At 41.8% G+C, this 23,605-nt stretch overlaps 1 protein-coding gene across 6 annotated transcripts in view; it reads left to right on the top strand.

The window, feature by feature from the left end:
• PRKAG2 (protein kinase AMP-activated non-catalytic subunit gamma 2) overlaps window positions 1-23,605 on the top strand; it is a 212,164-nt gene that overhangs the window by 160,546 nt on the left and 28,013 nt on the right. For 5 of the 6 annotated variants that reach the window (XM_030264232.4, XM_012571382.5, XM_041714343.2 and 2 more), the window contains 2 exons: window positions 4,364-4,445; window positions 22,983-23,092. In XM_030264232.4, the coding sequence (XP_030120092.4) occupies window positions 4,364-4,445; window positions 22,983-23,092 (192 nt within the window). Of the gene's footprint in view, window positions 1-4,056; window positions 4,109-4,363; window positions 4,446-22,982; window positions 23,093-23,605 lie in introns of those variants that run through there. The other variant, XM_030264235.4, reaches the window with a different exon arrangement.

Raw genomic sequence — 23,605 nt, 5'->3', positions numbered from 1 at the left:
CCATGTCTTACCTATAACACATTTGGAAATAGTGTGATTTTTTTTTTTTAATTTCCAAGAAACTGACATTGTAGTCTCACATTTCATTTCACTCCCAAGTCTCCTGCTTGCATGACTGCTGGAAGTGAATCCTTTCCCAATTTATTTTTGCATTTGATTATTGTATAACACAGTCTTCTTCCCCATATCAAAGTGCATCCTGTTTTTCAAAGCACTGCAGCAATTCTCAAGATTATTTTAAGTTCTAAGGCTGTCCCTAAACGAGCAGCTTCTTTTACCATTGAGCCACTTTGAGTCATTTGAAAATGTGGTCAGGTTATTCATTATTTCTTCCTTGAGTCATCAGTGGAAACACTGAATGATGTCAGACAGAGCACAGACCTCTGTGAAACCCTCTCTTAAACCCTTCCAGTTAGATAAAGAAATCTCTAGTACCTTCCTTGAGAATATTGTTGTGACCTTTAGCAGTCGTTTCACCCAGACAACCTGGGTGAATCATTAGAGAGGCTGAGAGTGCTTTGGCTTTGCTTGCACACCTTGACTGTTGCTGATGATCCTTCTTTCCTATATCTGCTTAAAATGCCTCTTACACATCTCAGATTCAATCTTACACCAAAGACCGTAAGGCAGGATGGCAGGAAACTATATAGAAAATTATTTTCTGCTGATGTTAATTATTGTTCACATCTCTGAACCGTCCCTATGACTTAAACACTTTGCATGTTCTTATGAAAAGGATGGGATTTCTTCAGTAGGACACAGGACTGAAAGGACTCCTAGATTATCAGAAAAAAGAAACAGAGATTATCAGATAAACTTTAATGTATTCATTGTAAGTGCATCTATAATTTACAGGACTGATTTTACTTCCACAGACTATTAGTCATTCCTCACTCCCTTTACCTAGGAAGGTAAAGAAAACAGCCAGGGACAAAGTAAGCAGTTAACTATTAAAATTTACATTCCAGCCTCCCCAGAAATCCTAAAATCTCTTTTGTTTACATCTACTTTTGTGACTTTTGCTGTTGTATTTGTTTCCATACAACTCAGCCATGAATTGTTTTACTTTGTGTCTACAGAGATTGATGCCACTGCTATATTAAGGTCATGTTGTAGGTCCATGTTTTTTGGCATAAATAATGTCCCTGTAAAAATGTGGCAAAGGAGAAATGTACTCAGGCACTTTTGGGTTTGTGAATATTTCACTTCTAAACTTTTCTCTCTGGCATTTATGTCACCTGGCAATATTTAGGATACAAGTGTGTACTGTTCTGTCACAGTGGGTGCCTCAAACAGTTAAATTGGGTTACCTGACACAATCCGAGAAGAAACTTTTGAAACATAATTTGGATAAATCCTTTGGTTACAGTTCAGGGAAACCTTCTGTGGCAGTAGAACAAATAAACAAATAGTCACAAAAAAGAGGTAGGAAACCTCACAAGATTTAATATCACCCTCTTGGAAATTACAGTATCTTTTCAAGAAATATTTTTTCATTATCTTTAGTCAGTAATCCTACTGTAAAATGACAGATGGAATTTGTAGAGAGACAATACTGTTAAAAATGTCTTTTAATTTGTCAAATCCTGTCCACAAGGAGCAGGACAGTGTTTTCACCATGGTTTAGGCTGAATTTAGAGTGGGTTGCTCGCAGAAGGTGTGGTCCCACTGTCACTGCTGCACTGAACAATTTGTGTGCCAGTGCTGATACAACCAAACAGTGAGCTGGATCAGGAGCTGATCTGGATAAAACCCAATCTTTTCTTTTAGTCCCTTTGGTCCTCAGCTGCATCAGTTTCCTGTTCTGACTCACTGTGTTGCCCACAAGCCAAAAGGAGCCAGAATGCAAAGCGAGGAGCAAAAGGAACGCCATGATCAGCAGCTTGTTCCAAAATTGGTTTAAACAAATCGTGAGACTACAGGCACATTGAAGGATGGGGTTTCAGCCTTTAGTTCTCCATTTCCTTTGGGTTTCTTTTTTGAGCAGTGTGGATGGCACATGTTTCCATTACAAATCTCTGTTGTATATTAAATTACTGTCTTTTTATTATCCTGAGTTTCTCATAGTACTCTTGGTCTGGATGTAGGTTCTGCCACTGTAAAACCCTGATCTTGCAGTGAGCTCTGGGGTTCATAGCATGAAATAAACTTAACTGACTTCTTATAAACATATTGTGTTCTGTAGCAGTGAAATTCAATGCACACCTTTCAAGTCTCAGTGTCACTTCCAGCTACAAAAACCTCGGAGTTGTATTTCCTCATGGCTGGTGCTCACTAGATAATTATGGGGAGTAAATTAAAATAAAAAGAAACAAAATCGTGGCCGTTATTTCCAATCAGATATGTCATCTTCTTGTCTGCCTTTGATTAGGAAAAATGTTAAAAACTCTTATCAGTATCAAGGTGCACGATAAGGAAGAGAAATAATTTAGAGCTTTTAAAGCTAGCTCCCAGGAGGAATTAAAAGCTTCCAAACCGTTTTGATTAGTAGGCTGAAAATATTATAAATTAATATGAGCTGCTTTGGTATCTTGTGTGACTGGTCAGTTAGAACATTTACTGGAATCCTAGATGTGTCTTAAAAATACAACTATGAATGAAATATTTTAGAGTTTTCTTTTCAAATGATCTTTACAGTAAAGAAGAGCTATTGTTGACTTCCTCATATATCCTTAAAAATGTCCTTAGAAAGAGGTAGCTTGGGGGAAAAAAAAAAAAGATTGTTTCCTTGCTTGAAGCTTCGCTGGACTTGAGAAATTACGAGACATCTTTCTGTTTTCCCATAAATTTTGGCTCTCTCCCCCATCATAGTTTTATTCTCATTATCTTTCATACTTCCCTATGTTTTATGCACATCACTGTGCTCTGCTAGGTCTAACCAACCTTCCCCCCTTGAAGGGCTTGCTGAACTTTCGAAGCCTGAGCTTCCCCTTGGGACCAGTAGGTTTAAAATATTCCTTGATGACTCCTGTGACTCCTTTGGAGCGCCATCCATGTGTGTCTGCTGGCACTGCCAAAGAAATAATCCCTTTATCCCCTTCTACAGCATCCGTGTCTGAGCCGGTCCGGCTGAGCTTCCTCAGCGGCCAGCGGGGACCTGCGCATTCCGGCTGAGGAAGCCCAGCTACAGCTTTACCACGGCTCACTGTCAAAATAAATGCACATGACGAATCTATTCGGAATATTTCCTTATTTCCCTCGCTTCTGCTGCAGCGTGGGGGCTCTGGTGCATTAAACCCCATCCCCCGTGGTGCGAGCCCCGTCCTTGAGCCGCCGCTCTCCCGGGAAACGCCGGCATTCGGGCTAACCTGGAATTGGAACTTAATCTGGAATTGTTTTATGGAAACCAGCGCGCCCGTGCCCAGAGGGGTACCCCGGGATGGAGGGCACCTCGGGACAGAGCGAGCATCCCGAAATAGGGAACACCCGGGATAGAGGATACCGCGGAATAGAGGGGATATCCCGACATAAAGACATCCCGAGACACGGCGGGTATCCCGACAGAGGAAACCTCGAGATAGAGGGGGTATCCCCGGACAGAGGGCACCGCGGGATGGCGGTACCCAGGACAGATCGGGAATCCCGGGACAAAGGGCGCCCCGGGGCCGGGATAGCGGCTCGGTGCACTGCGGGAGCTCCCGTCACACACAGGGGAAACCCCTTCGACACCCTTACACCCCCCCGGGCCGCAGTGGAACCGTCCGCTTCCCCGCCGCTGCCTCGCAGGTGAACGCTCGGGAGCGTACCAAGCCCCGCTGGCGGGGGGAGCGAAGGGTTTCCCCCGGCCCACCTTCAGTCGCACCGCTCTAATCCATGGCGGCCCGGAGAACAACCGAGGCCGCGGAACAGGCTGCGAGAAGCGGCTGCCCCGGCAGAGCTCTCAGGGCACTAACCTCCCCCTCCTCCTCCTCCCTTTTCCGCGCGGAAGTGGTAGCTCCCTCCCCCTCCCGCCGCCGACCAACGGGCTCGACTGCAGCAAAACGGAACGTACCAACAGCTCCGCCGGGGGGAGGGGGGAGCGGCGAGGCGTGGCGGGAAGCGCCGTCCTGCGAACGGGCGCCCGGGGAGCCGCTCCCGCCGAGCGGCGAAGAGGCGGCGCCCGCAGGAGGCACGGCCGGGGAGCCCGGGGGGAGCCCGGGGGTTCGCGGGCTGCGGGAGGGCGAGCCTCGCTTCCTCCTCCCGGTTCCTCCCCCCGCGGTGTGTGCGAGCGGCAGCGTGTGCGGAGGCCGAGGGGCAGCTGCCGCCGTCCCGCCTTTCCCTCCCCTCCGCCCGCTCCGCGCCGCCACTCCCGACCCGATGCCGCCGCGGGGCCGCTGAGTCCGCGCCTGGATGCTCATCTGCTTTCCTCTCTTCCCTCCCGCAGGCGGCGGCAGCGGCTCCGGCTCCCTTGCAGCTCCCGGCCGCCTCCGAAGGGATGCTGGAGAAACTAGAGCTCGAAGATGAAGGTAAAAATCCACGGCGGCAGCGGGGGGGAGCGGGGGCGGGCCGGGGACACCCAGGCGGCCGGCGGGGTCCGGGCGGGAGCGGGGGATCCCCGGCGGGGAGCGGGGGATGCGCCGTGCCCGGGCCGTGTCCTTGCGGGGCTGCTCGCAGCCTGGCCGGCCGCGGAGCCAGCCCCATCCCGCTGCGGAGCTTTTGTCCCGGTGCCGGTGCCGCTGCGGAGCTTTTGTCCCGGTGCCGCTGCGGAGCTTTGTCCCGGTGCCGGTGCGGAGCTTTGTCCCGGTGCCGCCGCCGGGCCGTGCCCGCTCCGCCGCTGCCGCCGGCCGGGTCCCGCTCCGGGGGATCGCAGCTTCATGGCACCCCCTCCTCCTCCTCCTCCTCCCCGTAGAAAACCCGTTCTCCTCGAATACGTCTGCGATACCAAATATAGACTTTGAGAGCGGTGATGGAAAGCTCTTTCAAGTAAAGCTTGCGCTGCTTATGGCAGCACATACATCTGTTCAAAGCGGCAGCTGTACACTGAATTTTCCTTATGTGGCTGCGCTCTCTGGTTGTTCTTTGCCGTGTTCTGACAGAGTGTGCTGTGCTTTCACAAGGCAACTCCTGGCAAGTTTTTCCCTCTCGCAGGCACTAAACCGTGCTGTGGGAAAGCATGGATGGTTTCCATTTTTTTTTTTTATTTTTATTATTTTTTTCCTTCCAACTTGCACCAGGCAGCCACTTCACCCCTGAAAGATCCGTGCTGAATATCTCGAGCTTTCATTTTCAGAAAGGATTAGCTTAGTGGATGCAAATGTGGACGCATGGCTTAATCTCTATGCTCGGCATTGTGAAGTGGCTAAGACTTCATGGGATGTGTTTTTCTGTAGTTGGTAGCTCCTATTGTAAAATGTAGGGCAAATATTTAAGGAAAACTTGGAGAATAGCAGGCTGAGTCATTCTGTGAGAAGATATATCTAAGCTGGTATGCTAATAAGGCAGCTTCTTGGTTACTAGCATGTTTGTCTGCAGTTGTGCGACTGGTCTGGAAAAGTAACACCTTATATTTTAATCTTTCTGTGTGTGAGAAAAGGAAACTCTTAACAATTGCATTCTTTGAGCTGCCTTTTTTTTTTTTTTTCAGAGTCCAGACAGAGTTTGAATTGCAATGAAATGCTTGTGCCTTTGTGCATCTTGAGCATGCTTAAGTATGAGCATTTGGTGCAGGGGATCTGTTGCTAACTTGCAGGGGGTTTTTTTCCTCACACTGTTTAACTGTTTTTTAGTTAGGCATTCATGTTATGCTTATGGAGAGGTAGAAAGTTACCGATTTACCCATATATTTTTACTTTAAAGCTTGCTACTGTGGGATACAGGTTCCTAAAACCTGCTGAATCATTAAGGGTTAAGCCATTTAAAAATCTATTTAAAATATCTTACAAATTTAGGTATATGAAAAGGATCTTTAGATTAGACAAACCTTCAGTTTTGAAACACCTTTGCACTTTTAAAAGTATAACATGGAGTTATGTAAAGACACTTGATAAGGGTGAAGATCTGTGTGTCTTCTAAAACCCTGCAATAAAATAATTCGAATTCTTTAGGAATTTTAGTAGTTTAAAATATTTTTCTATGTTTTTCAAGCTTCTGTTTTGCTTTGTCTCCCAATTCGTTTAGCTCTGAAGCTCAGGCTTTGTGAATGCTCACGCTGGGAGGGTGAGAGGAGTTCAGGGCCTGTCAAAAGATCATGGCTAAAGCAAATTTAAAGTAGGGTGTGGGTTTTGAAAGGAAGCAGTCACCCTATTAGCCTTTCAGACTAAATGAGAACCTGGCTTTAGGCCTAATTTTAAAGCCAGGCATAAAGGGGGTAGAGTGCTGGATTCAGAACCTGGGGTGTGAGAGTCAGACCAAAACTGCTGCCCAGAGTGCTTCTGTGGGAGAGGACCCAGGGGAAGGGAATCACAGAAAACTGAGATGCAGCTGGAAATGCAGCAGCTCAGTTGCAGTACCTGTTTTATGACCTAAATTTTTGGACTGGATGCTGTCATTGTATTTGTGCTAATATTGGGGGTGGGAGAGTAAAAGACATCTGAAATGTTCGCTTTGTTGTTGGATAGCAGGTGGTGGGTGCTCAGAAGTTGAGAAACACCTCTGAAGTCTTGATAAGGTTTCATGAAGTGGCTGTAGCCAAACTGTAACTGATGCTCTTTTGTCAAACTTTTAAGTTTCTCTGCTGATGCTTAAAACTGTGGGTTGAATGAGAAATTTGAAACTTGTTTTAGAACTGCTTTCCTGACTGTCTGTACTTTGGAGTACTTGCTCTTGTGAGCTTTCCAGTTCTGTGTCCATCAACAGTTGCTAACTATCTTGTGTATCAAATTATGCTGCAGTTCTGTTGAAACAGGGAGCTTAATAAAAAGAGCTGAAAAATGAGGCTCAATATGTGTGCTGAATGCCATCCACTATGTGAAGTGGATTTGTTAGTCCCTCTCCCCAAAGGTTACACAAATGAGAATGTGAAAGCACAGAAGGCATTAATTAAATTTAGATTCTAATTAAGAGGGCGAATTGAAAAAAATGATGCTAGAAAGATTTATGATTTATGTAGTACTCTAATGAAATATGCAGAGTCTGGCCTGATGGTGTGACTTCTAAATAAAACGGTAGTGTCAAGTGAAGAGCAATTTTAATTTTCATTATGTAAAAAGAATGTATATTAGCTATTTTGTACTTAATTAGCATGGACAGTGCTAGATAGGATGCTGTTGTTGCAGAGAGAAGTGCTGGTCATGTTTTTAGCCTAAAACATCTTCATATATCTGGCTGAACTCTCCAAGATCAGTGTAACTTCTTACTGGTGGGGCACTGGTTCTGTGTGGGACTGGCTTCATAACGTTGCTTTGGTGATGTGTAATTCTAAATGTGAGTGAGGTGATGTTAAACAGCACCAGGGCACCACAGCTGGAACAGGCTGCAGGCTCAGTGTGTGCACAGAGGAGAACTACATAGGCCAGGGATATTTATTTTATTTAGGGCTCCCTAAAGGACCTTCCTCCAAGCAGCAGTCAGAGCAGGAAAGGAAAAACTCCCATGTAAGAAGTCCAGAGTCTCTTTTTAACTGAAGAATGCTCAGCTTAAAAATAAACAGAAAATTTTGAGTAATGACCTCATCCTGCTCAGTATTTCTTTGGATGGGAATGAGCTACCCACATTTCCTCAAAAAGTGTGAGAGCTACCTGTTGATGGGTGTGGAGTTTTTCATTGTAGCCTGAAATATAGTGCTGAGAGGCCTCTCATGAATGTAATAAATGATCAAAAACTGGTTATCTTCATACACATGATGGATTTTCCTTTTCAGCTCTAGTGTATGTGCAAAATTGTTTCTGTAGTAAGATTATTTCTACTTCTGATCAGTGTCAGGAGTGGTTCTGGGTTTTCTTTTATGGATTATATGATGAGCTTGAAAAAGGACATGGAGAAATTATTCTGAAGATCTAATATGAAAAGGGACTTTAGTTAATGATTTACGCTTACAAGCTTTATTTTGTTAAGCTGGAATTCCGTAAATGGTTGTATTCCAACATCTACCTGCGGTCTGAGAGGAGAAACTAAGTTAGAGTAGCAAATGGATGCCTGTCAAGTGTATTGATTCAGGGTATAGTTTTAGCATGTTATTTTGGAAAGCAGTTTTGTTGCAGTGTTGTCTCTCATCCATGTTATTCTCTTCCTTCTGCTCACCTTGAGTACTGAACTGGAGGCTGCTGAAAGCAGAACTAGCTACTTTCCTGTAGCATCTGCAAACCCCTTTTGGAGGTGCTTTCTGCAGAGTGAGTTCATTTAATTGCAGGGTTCTGTTGTGTCTATTCCCAGTTCCTAGTCTGGAAAAAGGGAATTCTGCAGAGTGTGTGCAGCAGTTGCAGCATCAGCATCATGGGATCGATGTACTCCCTCTTGAACTCTCTACTCCTCTGGATTGTTGCACAAAGCAGCTTTTAGACATTGGATAAACAGTTTGTATTAGAGTGGAATCTCTCCTAGTAGTGCTCTGGCCTTCATCTCACTCTCTCTGTATCATGCATCTCTTCTGTTACCTGCTCCTTTCTGGCTGCCTCCTGAAATAGACTTCCACCAGTAATTGCATCTCTACTGCTGTTGTCTGGGGTCATTCCTTCCTTGCTCTGCAGGTTTTCTTACTGTGTCTTATTAAAATCAGTTTCTTGAGCTCTTCCTGCCTGCCAGCCTCCCGCTGTCAAGTGAATATCTGAGCTGAGGTATGAAAACAGATGTCACTCTGGGGCCAAAAATAATTAAAAGAAGTTTGTAATAAAAGGCATGTTAATAGGCAGGTTGGGTTTTGTTTCCTTTTTAATACTGAAGGATCAGGTGCTTGGGTTAGGAAGTGGTAAAGTTAAACCATTGTTTTGCAACTGTAATTAATTTCTAATAAACATTCATTATGTGATTGTTAAAGCTGACATTCTCTGGCACTGTATTTTGCCACAAGATGTGCTTTGAGATACCAAGGGACATGGTGATAGTGATAAGGAGATGTTTTATATTAAATTTTACATCATTTAGAATCGAGTGAACATAGTAACCAGTTGTTAAGCAGAGATGGTAATTTTTATTAATAGATTTCATACAATCGTTTCTATGATGTACTTTCCAAGTTGTTAAAGAACAACACATCTGGAGTATTCAGATGTTCAGCTTTATTAGTTTATGCAAGAAATTGTGATTGAGTACTACACTGTCCTAGGTACCCTTGTCCTTTGCCTTCCAGTTGGCTATATAGGAACACCATACATGATTTTTTTCCCCTCCAGGAAACTTCCATCCACATATTTTAAAGATGAAAAAATAGGTATAAAGTGATACATAATGAAAAGTAGAAAACTTCATTGAGCAGTGCAAGAGAAGATACTGGAAGTTTTGTTGTCTTCAGTGAGGGTTGTTCCTGTGATCCACACATGAGTCTTTATCCTGTGCAAGTATTGCAAGGGGTTCATGTCAGCCCAGTGCTCACTGTGTCCAGTCCTGTTTTCCTACTCCTGCAGAGGATACAACTATCTATTTAGCCTTTCAGTGAGAAAAGCCCTACTCTGTCTTGACTAGGGAATAACCCATTTAGCAGCTAAAGTTTGCAGTCTTTCTCAGGAAGCAAAAATTTTTAAGCTTTACCCATCTGGGAAGTGATGTTTTAGTACAGCAAAAGATACACAGGACATGCTTCAAAACTCTGCTTTGGGTCTTGAGGGATGCAAGAGCTTCTTGATGAGAAAGCTTTTGTAAAATTTTAATGTGGTCAAAGCATGTATTTTCCCTGACTTGTTTATAGAAACAAGTGGCTGAGACTTCCTAGAAAATGCTTACCATGGCAGCAGTTCCATGTAATTGCTTTGGCAAAGCTGCAGGGAGCCAAAAACAGTTTTACAGGAAATGTTGGGGCCCACTGTATCCTGCCCAGGGTTGCACCTGCATGATTTGCAGACATTATCTTCCAAGTGAAAGCCATTCTTGGCCAGCAGCTACCCCTGAGAAATATTGGGACAACAAGGTGTTCTCTTACACCTGAATGACACTGCTGCTTCAGGTTGTGCACGTGTGTTAGTGTCTGATGGGCAAGGACTGATTTACAGTCACCTTTACCAGCCACTCCTGCTGGTGCTGCCACTTTTGTGTGCACCAGAGGGACAACATCAACTCTGTGAAGAGCTTCCCTGCAGAACCTCCTTTGTCCAGAAGCTGCTTGGTTTGACAGTGGGGCTATCACAGCTGGTAAACCACTGCTTGATGGGAGATCAAGGACTTTGGCCAATATCATCTCAATTTCCTGGTTTAGAGTTACTGAGTTCACAGTGTCTTGTGCTTGGACAAGGATAGACCTGGAAGATGTGACAATGTCAGTGTGGCCTTGTAGGTGACTCCAAAATGCTGTTTGTTACTTGTCTGTGACTGCTTTGCTGAGCATCACCAGGATGGAGGAGGGTCACTACAGAATCCTTCCCTTAAGAAACTTCTATGGGGATGGTCTCCAATGTTCTGTCCAATAGACCTCTGTAATGCCCTGCACTTTCATAGGCCAGACAATACAGATGAAACAGGATGATTGTCTTGGTGGTTTGATACCCTCTGCTGTTAAATTTGGCTGATGAAGTCAGTGCTCTTGAGACCTACTGCCTTGGGGCATGGCTGAGTTCTGCATGGTGGTGACTTGGTTTGCACTGAAGTAATGCCAGTGTGACAGGAGTGACAGCAGAATATTTGCATCAGTTGGCTCAATCTAACTGTTGCTAAACAGTCATAAATAATTCTGCTTATTAATCATCTGCAGCAGATGTGGGTGTTTTGTAAGATTGGACTTTTTGTAATGTGCACTGTGGTCTTGATAACTTGAGGGTGCATGATCACAGTGTTTGGCGCCTGAACTCATGACACTGACACCAGTTCTGCTGTTTGTTTAGGCTCTTGGTCTTTGGGTAGCAATGATCTGTCTGCAGGTACTTTGTTGATTTGAATACTTTTAGCTTCCAGAATATACAACTCTGTTAGCATTGCATGGGTTTGGGGAAGCACTTAAGTCTGAAACATGAAGATGGCATGAGGAGCTGATGGCATTGTTTTTCAGAGCAGCTCTTGTATCTCTAAACAAAACCTTCCTCTCCATACTGAGACTGTTTGCCTTGGTGCCTGTTGTGGTGGGCTTTCCTGTAGCTCTTCTATGAGTTCAGAAGACTGACAAATGGAAAATCTGACAATTCAGTGGAAAATCCTTCTGTGGAAGGGTTGCACTAATGGCTGGGATTAACATAAAACCAAAGCAGTTTAATAAAAGCCTAACTACGATAAGGCAAAGTTGAATTTGTCTTCTAGGCATCCAGCTTGGCGTCTAGGTGGAACTTTGGAAAGCTTAAATAACCTTGTCCTTCTAAGATTGGACCACATCTAAAAGGTTTTTGAGTATGTTGTGGATATCTTCAAGGTAGCTTCTGAATACTGTTTGAATACAGCTATCTTGATTTTAGGTTCTTTCATCCTCTGCTGATTTTTTTTTGTGGATTTTACTTTTTCAGTGAACCAGTTGGGTGATTTCACCAATTTTGACTGTGGCAGAGGTTAATGGTACTCCTACATTTTGTCTAAAAGCAATTTTCCTTTGCTATAGACCACTGGTTTTACTTGTGATTTGATTTTCTTTTTGTCTTTTTAGCGTGTTTTTTCAGTTGTGTTGGGGTGGTTTGTTTTGGTTTTTTTTTTTTTGTTTGTTTGTTTGATTGGATTTTTTTACAATATTATTCTATTATTTTGCTTTTCTCTTTGTATTGCGACTGAGTATTTCATTCTTTTGCTGGGCATTTTAAGAAATAGAATAAAAAAGGGTTGGTTTTTTTTTTTTCCTACCAGTCCCTCACACTGTGGCATTGATTTCTGCTGTTTATTTTGGATTTCTACTGATGTAAAGACAGAGAGAAAAAAGATGTCTGAGCTGTTGGAGAAGGGAGCAAACTGAGATGGCCACAGAAAAAGTCCATTTATGAGGAAACCATAAGAATTTGCTCATTTAACTCAGTAGAAGGAAAACCAAGAAAAAATGTGATAATACTGTATGTATGAAAAGGTCCTAGAAGGGATGGGAAGGGAGTAAACACCAGGGAGGGAAATTAAATGGAGAGCAACATTGGCACTAAAATAAAAGTATATAAACTGTCCCTATAATAGTATTCTAGCTTCCAGCCTAGGTACTGTGAAGTGTAGGATAGATTCAATGCTTTGGCTCAGTTCAGGATTGTGTGGCTGCCTTTGGTAGAAGTCTCTGAATGCCAGAGTGCAGAAGGTGAATGCTCTGCTCTACACTAACAATTGCATGGGTCTCTCCTGCCACAGTGTTGCTTGGATTTATTTCCCTAGTGTGATTTTGAGTCAGTTCCTGGAAAAAAAAAAAAATAAGGCAACAAGATCCTCTCAAAAACTCCAGTGCTACTCTGTATACCCATCAAGTCAGCTCAGAGGAAGGTCAGCTTTGAGAAGTGTTGCAGTTTATCTGTGGTACAGAGAAAAAAAATCATTAATACCTGTAAAATGGGTTCCAGAAAACTGTTTCTGAAGAGATTGAATGTGTGTTGAATGTTACCTGCTTGAGTTACAGAGCTCTTGGTTCTTTTTCTGTGTAGCTTCAAGCTACACCTGCTGTGGGTTAATCTCCTAAGTGGTGTATTGGAACAGAACACTTGATAGTCTATTAAAGTATGCATACAGATTCATAAATTTTTATAAGAAATGCCAGTAATAGCTGTTCAGAAGGGTTGGCATGCATAGGGAGGGAAGGAGAAGAAATGTGCAAGGGCCAACTAGAGAGAAATGAAAATGTAAATACCTAATTATTAAAAGCTTCAACTTAAGGTGTTATAAGTAATTATTCAGGATTTGAGACCAGCAATTTATTAGATCTCACAGAACTGTTTCTCCAGCAAACAAAGTCCAAAGTCCTTATGGCTGAAGTCTTGAAAAAAGTATTTCTTCCTTAAAGCATTGATCCTTTGGGTTTAGTCTTCAGTGGAAGATTGCCTCCAGATTAAATATTTGCCCTGTTCAGTAGGGATGTGGCTGCAGCTTGTGAAGGTGCTGTGTGCTCATTTTGAAAATGCTTGTTGTATGATTAATATTTTGGTTAAGCTGCATGTTTAGGTTTGATCTTAAAGTGATTCCTTGAAGACTTAAATGACTATTTCTTTTTTAAAGGTTTGTGCAAACTGTGTATCTACTAAGACTTGGGCTTATTTTAAAGATGCAGCAAAAATTCAAATTGTTTACTAATCTTGCAGCAGAGATACAGGCTGGTTTATTCTCTCATTAATCACATACCTTAAACTTCCCTTGAATCCAGCTCTGCAGAGTGGTTGCTGATATTAATATTCAGAAGTTTAATACCATTTTTAGTTTCTTGTGTTTCACGTCTCGCAATCTTGAAGAGCAGGCCCACATTCCAGACAGGCGACATCTTAATTTAGATCTTTGTTTGGGATGCTTAGGGAAAAATGGTAGTGCCTGTTGTCAAGGGAAAAACTTGAACATGGTTTAGAAAATTCTTCAGGTCAGCTTATTCTTTGTTGTGGTGAAAATCCTAGCAGCATTAAGGTTGCAGGCTGAAGTTGCTACCTTTATTCACAAAACCACAGTGATGCTTTTCTCAAAGTACAGAGCTTTGACCAACAGTTGATTTAAGAGATACAGAGCTGTTTCAAAAGTATTTTTCAAAAGGATTCAGTTGGGCTTGTGATACTGTTTACCAGTTAGGTTCTAAACAAGGCAGCTCTTGCTTGTACACAAATAAGTTTCTCTGCCTGCCTGGACAAGGAACTTCAGAGTTACTATGATTAGCTCAGGAATGTGGAGTTTCTTAAGCTGCCCATCATTTTTTCTTGTCTGTCTCAAATCTTACAATAATCATTTGCTTATCCACACTGCAGTTGGAGAGCTACAGTAAAACAAAAGTGTTAACTTAGCCCAGTTACCAGGACTTAACTAATACCAATAAAGAGGAACAAAATTCAGGGCAGGATTTTGAAGCGTGCTGTGAATGTAAGACTGCAACACAATCCAAACCTTTCATTGTTTCAAACAACTGTTTGTATCAGTTTTCTCTTACGAGTCTTAGGTACTGCTGGAATTTGAAGACATGTAGGTATCTAAACCTCAAAACCAGAAAAGTGGATCTTTTGAAGTATTGTCAAGAATTAATAAGTATTTTGTTCTAAGCAGGATGTGCTTTTGAAAACATTTGTCTCATTCCATGTTTAGGACCTTTAAGGAAGGAGGTTGTACAGTGTCCTAAGGTTGCTTTGTTCTGTCTAACCAGCTTGTGGAATGCATTAATAGCTCTCTAGCACCTGTGGTGGTTTTTTTTTTTGTTTGTTTGCCTATTGTTTTGTTTAAGCAAAACTGCCTTTTCTTCTTTACTTCTGCTGTAGTAAATTAAGTTAATAACAAGGTACTTCTCTCTTGCTAGTGGTGGTGTTTAGTTACTCCATAATTTGCACTCTTCCAGTTAAGTGTTTCTTTCAGATTTTGGTATTTCCTGAAAAATTGTATTCTCTCCAATCCACTTCTAAATTCAGTCTGAAGATATTTTGAAGTTTTAAGTCTTGCAACCATTTCAAACTCTTACTGCAAGCTCTTTGCAGTGTGGTCTGTTCCTGTTTAGAAGGTCACTAAAGAGAATGTTGAATAAAACGAAGTCTTGATCCCCTGATACTCCACTGTAAAAGTATCAAACTGCTGGTAAAAGCACTTCCAGGGTGAATTATAGAAATGTCAAGTCCTGCAGTATGAGCTTGCATGCCATTCTGCACTACGTGATTTGCATGAGGTGGGCCTTGCAAATGTTCCAGCTTGGGGAATAGTTTGAATTTGAGTCCATGTCTTGTTAAGAACACAGAGTTGTAATCCAGTCTTGCAAACCCACTGGAAAAAAAGCATAATACCAGTTTTGCTGCAGCTGGGATTGCTTGTTAAGCAGGTGCCATGGGGTGACTCTACTCTGTCTTCTCCTCATGCAGTGATATTCACGCTTGCTTTAAAATTAGTGTCTCAAGCATACCGATTTTTTTAAATATTATTTTTGTGTCTTCTTTTTCATCCAGTTGATAATTTTATATTCTGAGTAAAAATTGGTTAGTCTGGACTGTTCTGACACAGCTGTGTTGGCTTTTTTCTTTGCTTTTGATGAGCTGCCTTTGTAGGTGCTTACAAATACACTGGTTTTAATAACTTGCTTCAATACACTCCTAAGAATTCTGACTGGGCTTGAATTTGTTTGGCTTTCCTGTAGACTGGTAGCATATCTTCTCCTTCATGAACTTGCAGAGTTCAGGAATGGTTGCTTTTAGCTATGGTGACTCCAGTTTGTTATGTTTACACACATAATAACCTGCTGTCTCTGCATGGAGCAACTCCTTGTGACAAGGGGAGAAAACACCTCAATTACCTTGGTGATCCAAAGTGGCTGAACAGTTGCACTGACTCTAAAATTCAGAAAACACAAGAAAATATGTGAAAAAAAAAAAAAAAGGTAGATGCACACAGTAGTGAAGGTTATGTTTGAAAGTGTCATAAGCAATTCTGAGTATAGTTCTTAAAGATGTGTTCTGATTTCTTTTGGCTTGTTACTGTTATTAGAAGGATTAAGCTTTGTCTGAAGACCTGAGCAGCAAGACAGCACATTTACTTCTCTATTCACTGTTACTTATCTGTTCATGTACCTGTTCTCTCTTATTTTCTGTGCCTCTAGACTCTCTTCCTATTTGCAGGATGAGGTGCAGTTAGCAAGGGAGAGCTCACCAACTCTGTTGTTGTTCCTATGTGCTCACACTTCTTTTTAAAGTCCTTTTTTTTCTGCCACATTACATATCCATGCTGTAATATACAATTGAATTAGTCTTGGAACACTGAAGAAGCTCTGATAGTGATCTCTAGATACATTTCCTATCACTTCTTTGTATCAGAGTTTGTTACATCTGTAAACTTGCTGTAATCTTTATCTGCCAGCTCAGGCATTCCTTTAGATGAGGGTGGGAAATGTTCAGTCTGCAACATCCATGCCCTATTGCCCGTGGCTGCCTGAATAATGCTACTGTGTAACTTCAATGTGTGGTCTTCCAGAATATTTTAAAGCTCTTTGCAGTTCTCAGAAAGAAAAATAAAGTCTTGTTTCTGTCTCCACATCCTTTCTTCCTGTTCCTTGCATTTGAAAGCCTTTCAGCTTGTGGTGGAATTGTCAACTTGTATCACTGTCATCATATTATTTCCTGTATATTGAACTGTAAACTTGTTTGGTTTTCCCTGTATAACTGGAAGAAGTACATTGCTAGTCTTGGCTGCCATCTCTGTGACAAAGTTTTGTTAAGCATGTTCTAAAACTGTTGGGGTTGTCCTGTGTAGAGGCAAGAGCTGGGCTCTGATCCTTGTGGGTCCCTTCCAAGTCAGGACATTCTCTAGTTCTGTGATTTATCTCCTGCCATATAGAATAGGTATTCTTGTGACCATCTCTTGCTGCTTTTTTTCTGTCCTTTTTTACCACTTAGTCTTACCCAATGGCTGATTGCATGGGTGGTTATTTTGGTGGTGTTTTTTTCTTATTCTGAGATAAGTTTCCTCATGAATAAACAGAAATCAAATGATACAGCACAACAACAGTGCTTCTTTTCTCCTCTGCTTGGCCTTCTTAAACTATGTTAGTATTCCCTTCCTACCAAGTCTGACATTGATTCAGCTTCTAGTATCTGGATTCTTGTCCACTGTTTCTTGTCCAGTGTTCTTGGCCCTTCAGCAGACATCTCAGCAGACTGAGCAGTCATGCTCCCTTACTGTGTGATTATGTACAAAATTGTAGTTTCTTGCATTTCTCTGCCAGCTCCTTGGTTCCCAAGCTTTTCACTGGATATACCATGTACATTTTAATTTGTGAAGCATTCAAACCTAGCTAAAAACCCGCTAAAAATTTGTCTTGCAGAAGGTAGGCTGAAGTAAAGTTGTTGCTCGTGATCACAGCAATGTCCTGTGCACAGCAACTGCAGAATCTGTTCCTGTCTGTCCCTTTGCTGAGGAATGCTGATCAAATCCTACCTGGACATTTGATTCCCAGAACATTATTCTTGAAACCCTGCTTCATTCAGATGCCTCTGTTTCCCTTGAAAGCTGTGTTCCAGGACTTGGTGATGAGGAGTAGTTTCTGGTTCCCTCTGAGTGGTGTCACTGTTGCTCTTGGAGTGGATGAATGTTGGGATCTGTGGGTATTGGTGATTTCGAGATTGTAGAAAGTCTCTGTCTTTCTGCCCCGTTGCCAAAGAAGAAGCCATAATTCGTCTGTGCTGGTTCCAAGGTTGTTTATTCTGTTTATCTCTAACATGTTCTGCTGCCCTGCCGCAGCTCTGTCCTGCAGGGCAGCGTGTGGGGCTCTGCCCTCAGTGGGATGTTACAAACATTAAATACCAGAAACTACCTGTGCTGGATTTACAATAACGTGCCAATATCTGTCACCTACGTTTAACAGTGTGTCCCCAGCCTAAACCAACAGAAAAATGCCAACACTGCAGTGAAACATGGAGGGCATGAAGAAGGAGGAAAAGGACACGACACACCCAATTCCTCCATCTTGTCCCTTCTGAACCCCTAATCTAGAAACTTAAAATTTTATTTTTGCACCCGTGTCACACTTAATTATTACTCTTATCAAACACTCAAAGCTTGTAATTCATCCTGTAAGATTGAAAACTCTTTTCCATGGACAGAGATCACAGACAGTGTCTCTGGGGGCTCTGTCCAGGGGGGTTCCTGACCCCTGCCAGGGTCCCAGACCTGCCAGGGCAGCCAGAGGGAAGCCCTGGATTCCCACAGATGAACTGCATTCATTGTGGATGTCTTTTTCCAGATCTGTGTTTAGTGACTTATGCTGGAACTCCTACAGCACTGGGGAAGCTGTGTGGGAGGTTTTCAAGGATATTAAGGAACTCCTTCAGTAAATTCAGACCAGGAGTTATCAGAAACTTTAAAGCCAGTTTGGTGACAGCTTTCAGATAAAACTGCTGTCAGAAGAACAATTTACAAGGTTAATTATGTCTTTTACCTGTTATATTCTCTGCCAAGGGTTATCTCTAACAGGACGGGGAGAGAGTAACTTGTCCTGGCTTATTGAAGTGATTGCTCACCCTGGTGTCTTCTGGCAGCACTTGGCACAGCCAAGCTGATCTTTGCTGTGGGTGCTGTCATTGTCCTTCTAGTGTAAGGAAAGGGCAGGAGATATATAAATATGTGTGTGGATTTATATATACGTATAAGAATATAGTATAGAATACTTTGGCATAACACCTTTCAATAAAGTTTATCAGTGTAAATACACTAATAAATTTGACTTAATGTATTGCTGTTGGGTCAGTTCCATAGTAAACATTGTTATGAAAAAAAAAAATCTTTGGTCCTTAATATTTTCATTCTCTGGCATCTGAAATGTGATATTCAGCATTTCATGCAACTTTTAAAATAGAAGTATGGCTTGCAGTGCCCTGAAGTGCAGATATCTATGTGTGCAGTAACAGAAAATAAAATGTATTTTCCCCTAACTAGGTTGTTTAGTACAAATGAGAACATCACAAAACTACATTTCTACTTCCCCATTTCCTTTTATCTGTTGGATCTGGCTGAGGGGAGATGATTATGCCAATAGTAGTCAGGGTGAAAAGTAGTGCTGGGAGTGCTTAGCTCAGCTCCCGCTGCTCTAAGAGAACTCTTAAGCTTTTCAAGTTGTACAGATTTCATACTGATTCTTATTTAAAAATCAGGCAGAATGGTGCAATTGCTGTGTATATTTGTGGTTTTTGTCTTCCTCCAAGCTGTTCACCAGGCTAGGCAGTTAGCTGAGTGTAAATTTTATACAGTGCTCTCTGCTGTTTTTTCCTTTTTAAAGGGCCTTCTTAAAATTTGGCCATTAATTTCACATGAAACTTTGAGAAGTCAGTTATACTAACAGTTCTCTAGGTGAGTAACAAGGTTTAGGTTCATAAGTTTGAGTTCTTCAAATGATTGAGAGTTGCCAGAGGTCCCAGCCCTCAATCTAACCATGAGGACAGGGGTGCTATGGAGAGCTGCATGTGGTGTGGAATTAACACTTTAAAGAAGGTGAGAGAACCCAGCCTCAGTGGAACCTGTGTCTTTCTTTCAAATACTCCTGGAACCTATGAGTCAACTTGAAATATGACTGGATACCAGGAGCATAATACAGCTGAAACATAAAATAGAGTAGGAAAGGTGCTGATGTTGTATTGTGGAGATCAAAAAGCACATGTAGTCCAGGATCTTGTTGGGCCATCCCAGTAAGAGCACAGCCCAGAAATGCAGCCTGTGGCTTGCAACAGACACTTCTGAGGAGCTTTCTCTAGGTCTTTATGTTGCAGTATTCGGAAGCTTTTCCATAAGTGTTGACATTATATTCCTTTTCTCCATCTGCAGGCACTTCTTTTTTTTTTTTTTTTTTTTTTTTTTTTTCCCCTCTTCTTTTTTTCTGCTTTTGAAGGCCTTGAAGTTCTGAGAGGAAAGCAGCCTGCATGGTGGCAAAGGCATGAGTGGAACTGAAGGCATCTGTTCAGCAGATCTCTGAGGAAATGGCTGCAGCAATGCTGCAGAAGTTTCTGTGTCATTCCTGAGTATTCAGATGATAGTTCTACCTTAGAGCTCTCTGAATAAAGAATTATGCTTAGTACTGAGTCCCACTGCAATCTCTGAGTCAGTATTGTTGAATAATTAATCTGTAAAAAAAAAAAAAAAAAAAAGAGCTATGATGAGCTTGTAAATAACATCTACTGTCTGAAATAAAAAACAAAATCATGTCTCATGTTATAGTGAAGGGTGGGAGAAAAGAAGAAAGTAAAAATCTTTTTGGTGAATAAGATTGAGAAGCAGAGTGGCAGAAATACAAATAGATTGATCTTCTACTCTTTAAAGGATCTCTACAGTAGGAACAAATAAAAGGCCAATGCAGAGAATTTACTCTGTAAAAGCCTGTATGACAAAGTGCTCAACTTCAGGTGTTAAACTGTCTGAAAGGGTTTATTTGTAACCTTCCAGGTGACTTCTCTTTCTTGTCTATTAAAAATAATAAAAAACACCACTGGGAATTTGGATATTTTTGCCTTCACCTGTGTTGTGGGGGGAGGGGGGTGCACATGCGCAATGTCCACTTGCAAAATAACTTCCAGATGATCTTCAGGAGATAAGCTTGCATGAGTGTGCACCCCACAGAAATACTCATTCAGCTGCTTATTAATGGATTCTTCTCCTCCCCAGTCCTGCACTGGATTCAGATGCCTCCTGCTGGGAATCTGCTCTGTGAGCCAGCTGATTTCCAGATGATGAGCTGTGGAGAGCTCAGGTTTGCCTGGAGGCACTTCTGTGCTCACATTCCTGCATGCTGGGCAGATGATCTCGGGTGCAGGTCAGATATGATGTGCAGAGACTGAGGAGGTTGAAAGTCAGGCCAGGAGGGATCTACCCGTGTCCATCCAAAGGAAGTATTGCTTGGCAGCTGCTGTAGAGGCTTCAGAATGAATGGACAGTTACTGGGAAAACAAATAAGACCAGAACAAGAAATGAATTGGATAATAAAGTAGAAATATCCTCATGGAGATGAGGGTGTTCTTATTTGATCACTTATATTTGCAGCACAGTTGTGCTTGGATACAAAGCAGAGCAGGAAGTTTGTCCTCTGGAAGGGGAGAGAAACTGTGAAGGGGATTATGCCCTGTGCAGTTGTGCTGTGCAGGAAAGATGGGTGTGAGTGCATCCCCGAGATGTGCTGAGCCTTAGGTCTGGGAGACCTTTTTCTCCATTGAACAGCTGTGTTTGTACATAATATATACATAATACACACAATACCTGTACAAAGAATTGGGCTGTGGCAGCTGTTGAGTATTCCCAAGTAGCTGAAGGTTTTAGAAGGTCTTAAATACCCTTTCCAACAGGCACTGGAAGGAGTTGTGTAGGACATGAGAGTTAAATAAGTGCTGTTTTAAAATAGATGTTTTGTATGTTTAGTTAGTAACTAATGATGTGGTGCACTGTGCTTACTTATACTATAAGGATCTTCTCTAGAAATAAACCTTACTTCCAGCTGGACATTGGATTCTTGTTCAGATCCTGCTAGAATTTCCTGGATATTTCACAGATGGCTATCTCATGCTTCTGAATATTTTTAATTGTAACTTTCCAGTTAAAATTAAAGGGAAGCAGTCCCTTTGTGGTGTCTCCCCTGCACTGGAAGGCAGCAGTATCTAACCATTCCTTTGCCTAACCATTCCCTTTCCTTTGAGATAACATCTAACCATTCCTTTGCCTCTAGGTGAGGATTGTTCAGGTCCAGTTGAAGTTGTGTTTGGAGGGTGGGAATGTGTGGGAAGTGAGAGGAGGGTTTATGGGCACACCTTCACTGTGCTGGTAAGAGTTCCTGGTTGTGGCTGCCATGAACAGCCTCCTCTGACTGAATTGTTCTGGCTCATAGTTATTGTGCTTATCCTGATACATTTAAAAACTGTTAGTGAGTTGGCAAGACTCTGTGGAGCCATGATGTGCTCTGAGAGTGTTCATTTTTTTCAGCTGGTTGTTTCGTGGTTTATAGAATCATTGAATCATTTAGATTGGAAAAAACCTCTTAAGATCATCAAGTCCAACTGGTAACACTGTGTTCACCATCCCATGTCCCCAAGTGCCACATCCACACATTTTTTAAACATGTCCAAGGATGGTGATTCCACTGTTCCTTTGTGGGATTTGTGGTGTTCCTATGCTTGTTTCTACCTATAGTATCTTAATTGTCTACAAACTTGAGATTGAAGTAAATAAAGGCTCTTGGGACTGCACTTAGGATTGCAGAAGCAACCCTAACTTTCTAAAGACCAGATTTAATGATTATTTATTTATTTTAAGAGTAATGTGACTAGAAAATTAAGGACTTGTTCAGTGTGTAGAAGATGCTGGATCCTGGAGCAGCCACTTGCAGCCACTTGTATTGCTTTGCTTCTGTAAATTTGGACTAAAAAAGGCTGTGCTGAGCCATTTGGTGGAATGACAAATAATTTATCCAGTGCAAGATAACTGATTTTGAGCAAATCTAGTAAATGTGTATTTCGAATTTTTAACTCCCTTCTATGAAGTTCTTTAATGGTCAGTAGGTATTTCAAGGGTTGTTTTTTTTTTTTAATTTGTTGTCTTTTTTTATTGTGCTCTTCAAAAATGTAATATATTTCCAAGTTTCTGTGGAATTATTACAGGGTCTAAAAGGTACATCTCTAATGGAGGGATTATCCTTGACCAAGTTCTAGGTACCTGCTGGAAAGAATGGAAAGCCAAACTGATTAAAAAAGAAAAAAGTTAATGTGCCTGAGCAGATCTGAGGGTTGTATGTACATTAATCTGAATAAATGCAAAGGAGATTTAAGGTAATATGGATGGGATTGCATGTCCTTGCTACAGACATGCACCACTAAAACCATTCCAGCCATGTGGATCCTGGTTGTATAAACAAAATTTTGGAGTTGTGATGCTCTGTCTAGCCTGAAGAGAATGGAGCTGATTACAGAACTTTCCTGCTGCCTCTTTAGAAAATTCCTGTGTGAAAAGTGAAACAGGTAGTGGTAAAGATTCAAGAAATACTAATTTAAGGAGTTTGTGTTTCTTCCGCTGTCTATAATAGTGTTGAGATGCATGTTCCAGTAGGTTGATGTTAGGGGAAAAAAAAAGATTTTTTTTTTTTTAAGAATGTAACTCTTCAGCATGGAGGTCCTTTGTCATCAAAGAAGAGCAGTGCATTTTGTCTGTGTTACATTTGATCTGAAAGGAAAGATGAGTCTGAAATGCAAAGTGCAAACCTGTGACTGTCTGCCCAGATCTGAAAGTGTGAATTTGACTTTTGCTTTAGGGTCGTCCTTCTGCACAAGCGGTGTTCAGTTGATTTGGCATGTTTTTTACTACTCTTTTTTTAAGGTTACTTAAATAAAACAACACAATGTTTTTACTTGCAGCACTTGAAGAATCGGAAAGTGACATTTATGTGCGATTCATGAGGTCACACAAGTGTTATGACATTGTTCCAACAAGCTCTAAGCTTGTTGTTTTCGACACTACGCTACAAGTGAGTATTCTCCTTTCAGTCTGCCTTTGCTTGCAGTTCATTTCTTTTTTAAATGAGTGTTTCCTGAGTGTTAAATGAAACTTGATCTCTTGAAGAGAAGTCCTGCCATTGTGCTGTGCTTTAACTGTACAAAACTATATTGTTTCAACTGTGTCTTTCATGTTCTGCCAGAGGAGGAGCTGGGGGAATGTTCCTAGCAGAACAGAAAGAGGGGATGTAATTTGGTTTACACTTGAAATCTCTATCTAAAAACAAAAATTTTAGATGAGCCCAAATTTATATTGGCTTCTTCATGATTACCTGAGTCTTCATAAAGACATTTGGTGTAAGATCCTTGTGCAACAGCTAAAGAGTGCCCAGGTGCTATAAGCTTGTTCTTGCTATACTAAGACAGCTTAGGACTCAAATGGATGGCTTAATTATGCAAATTATTACATTCTCCAGAAAATTTTTGTTTTCAGCTTCTCATTTTGCATTTAATCAGTAAATCATCTGCTAGACTCTTGGCTCTGT

The sequence above is a fragment of the Taeniopygia guttata genome, chromosome 2 (assembly GCF_048771995.1).
Source record: "Taeniopygia guttata chromosome 2, bTaeGut7.mat, whole genome shotgun sequence".
Lineage (NCBI taxonomy): Eukaryota > Metazoa > Chordata > Aves > Passeriformes > Estrildidae > Taeniopygia > Taeniopygia guttata.
Note: the sequence above shows the minus strand (reverse complement) of the source record. Positions and strands in the feature narration are given on the sequence as shown.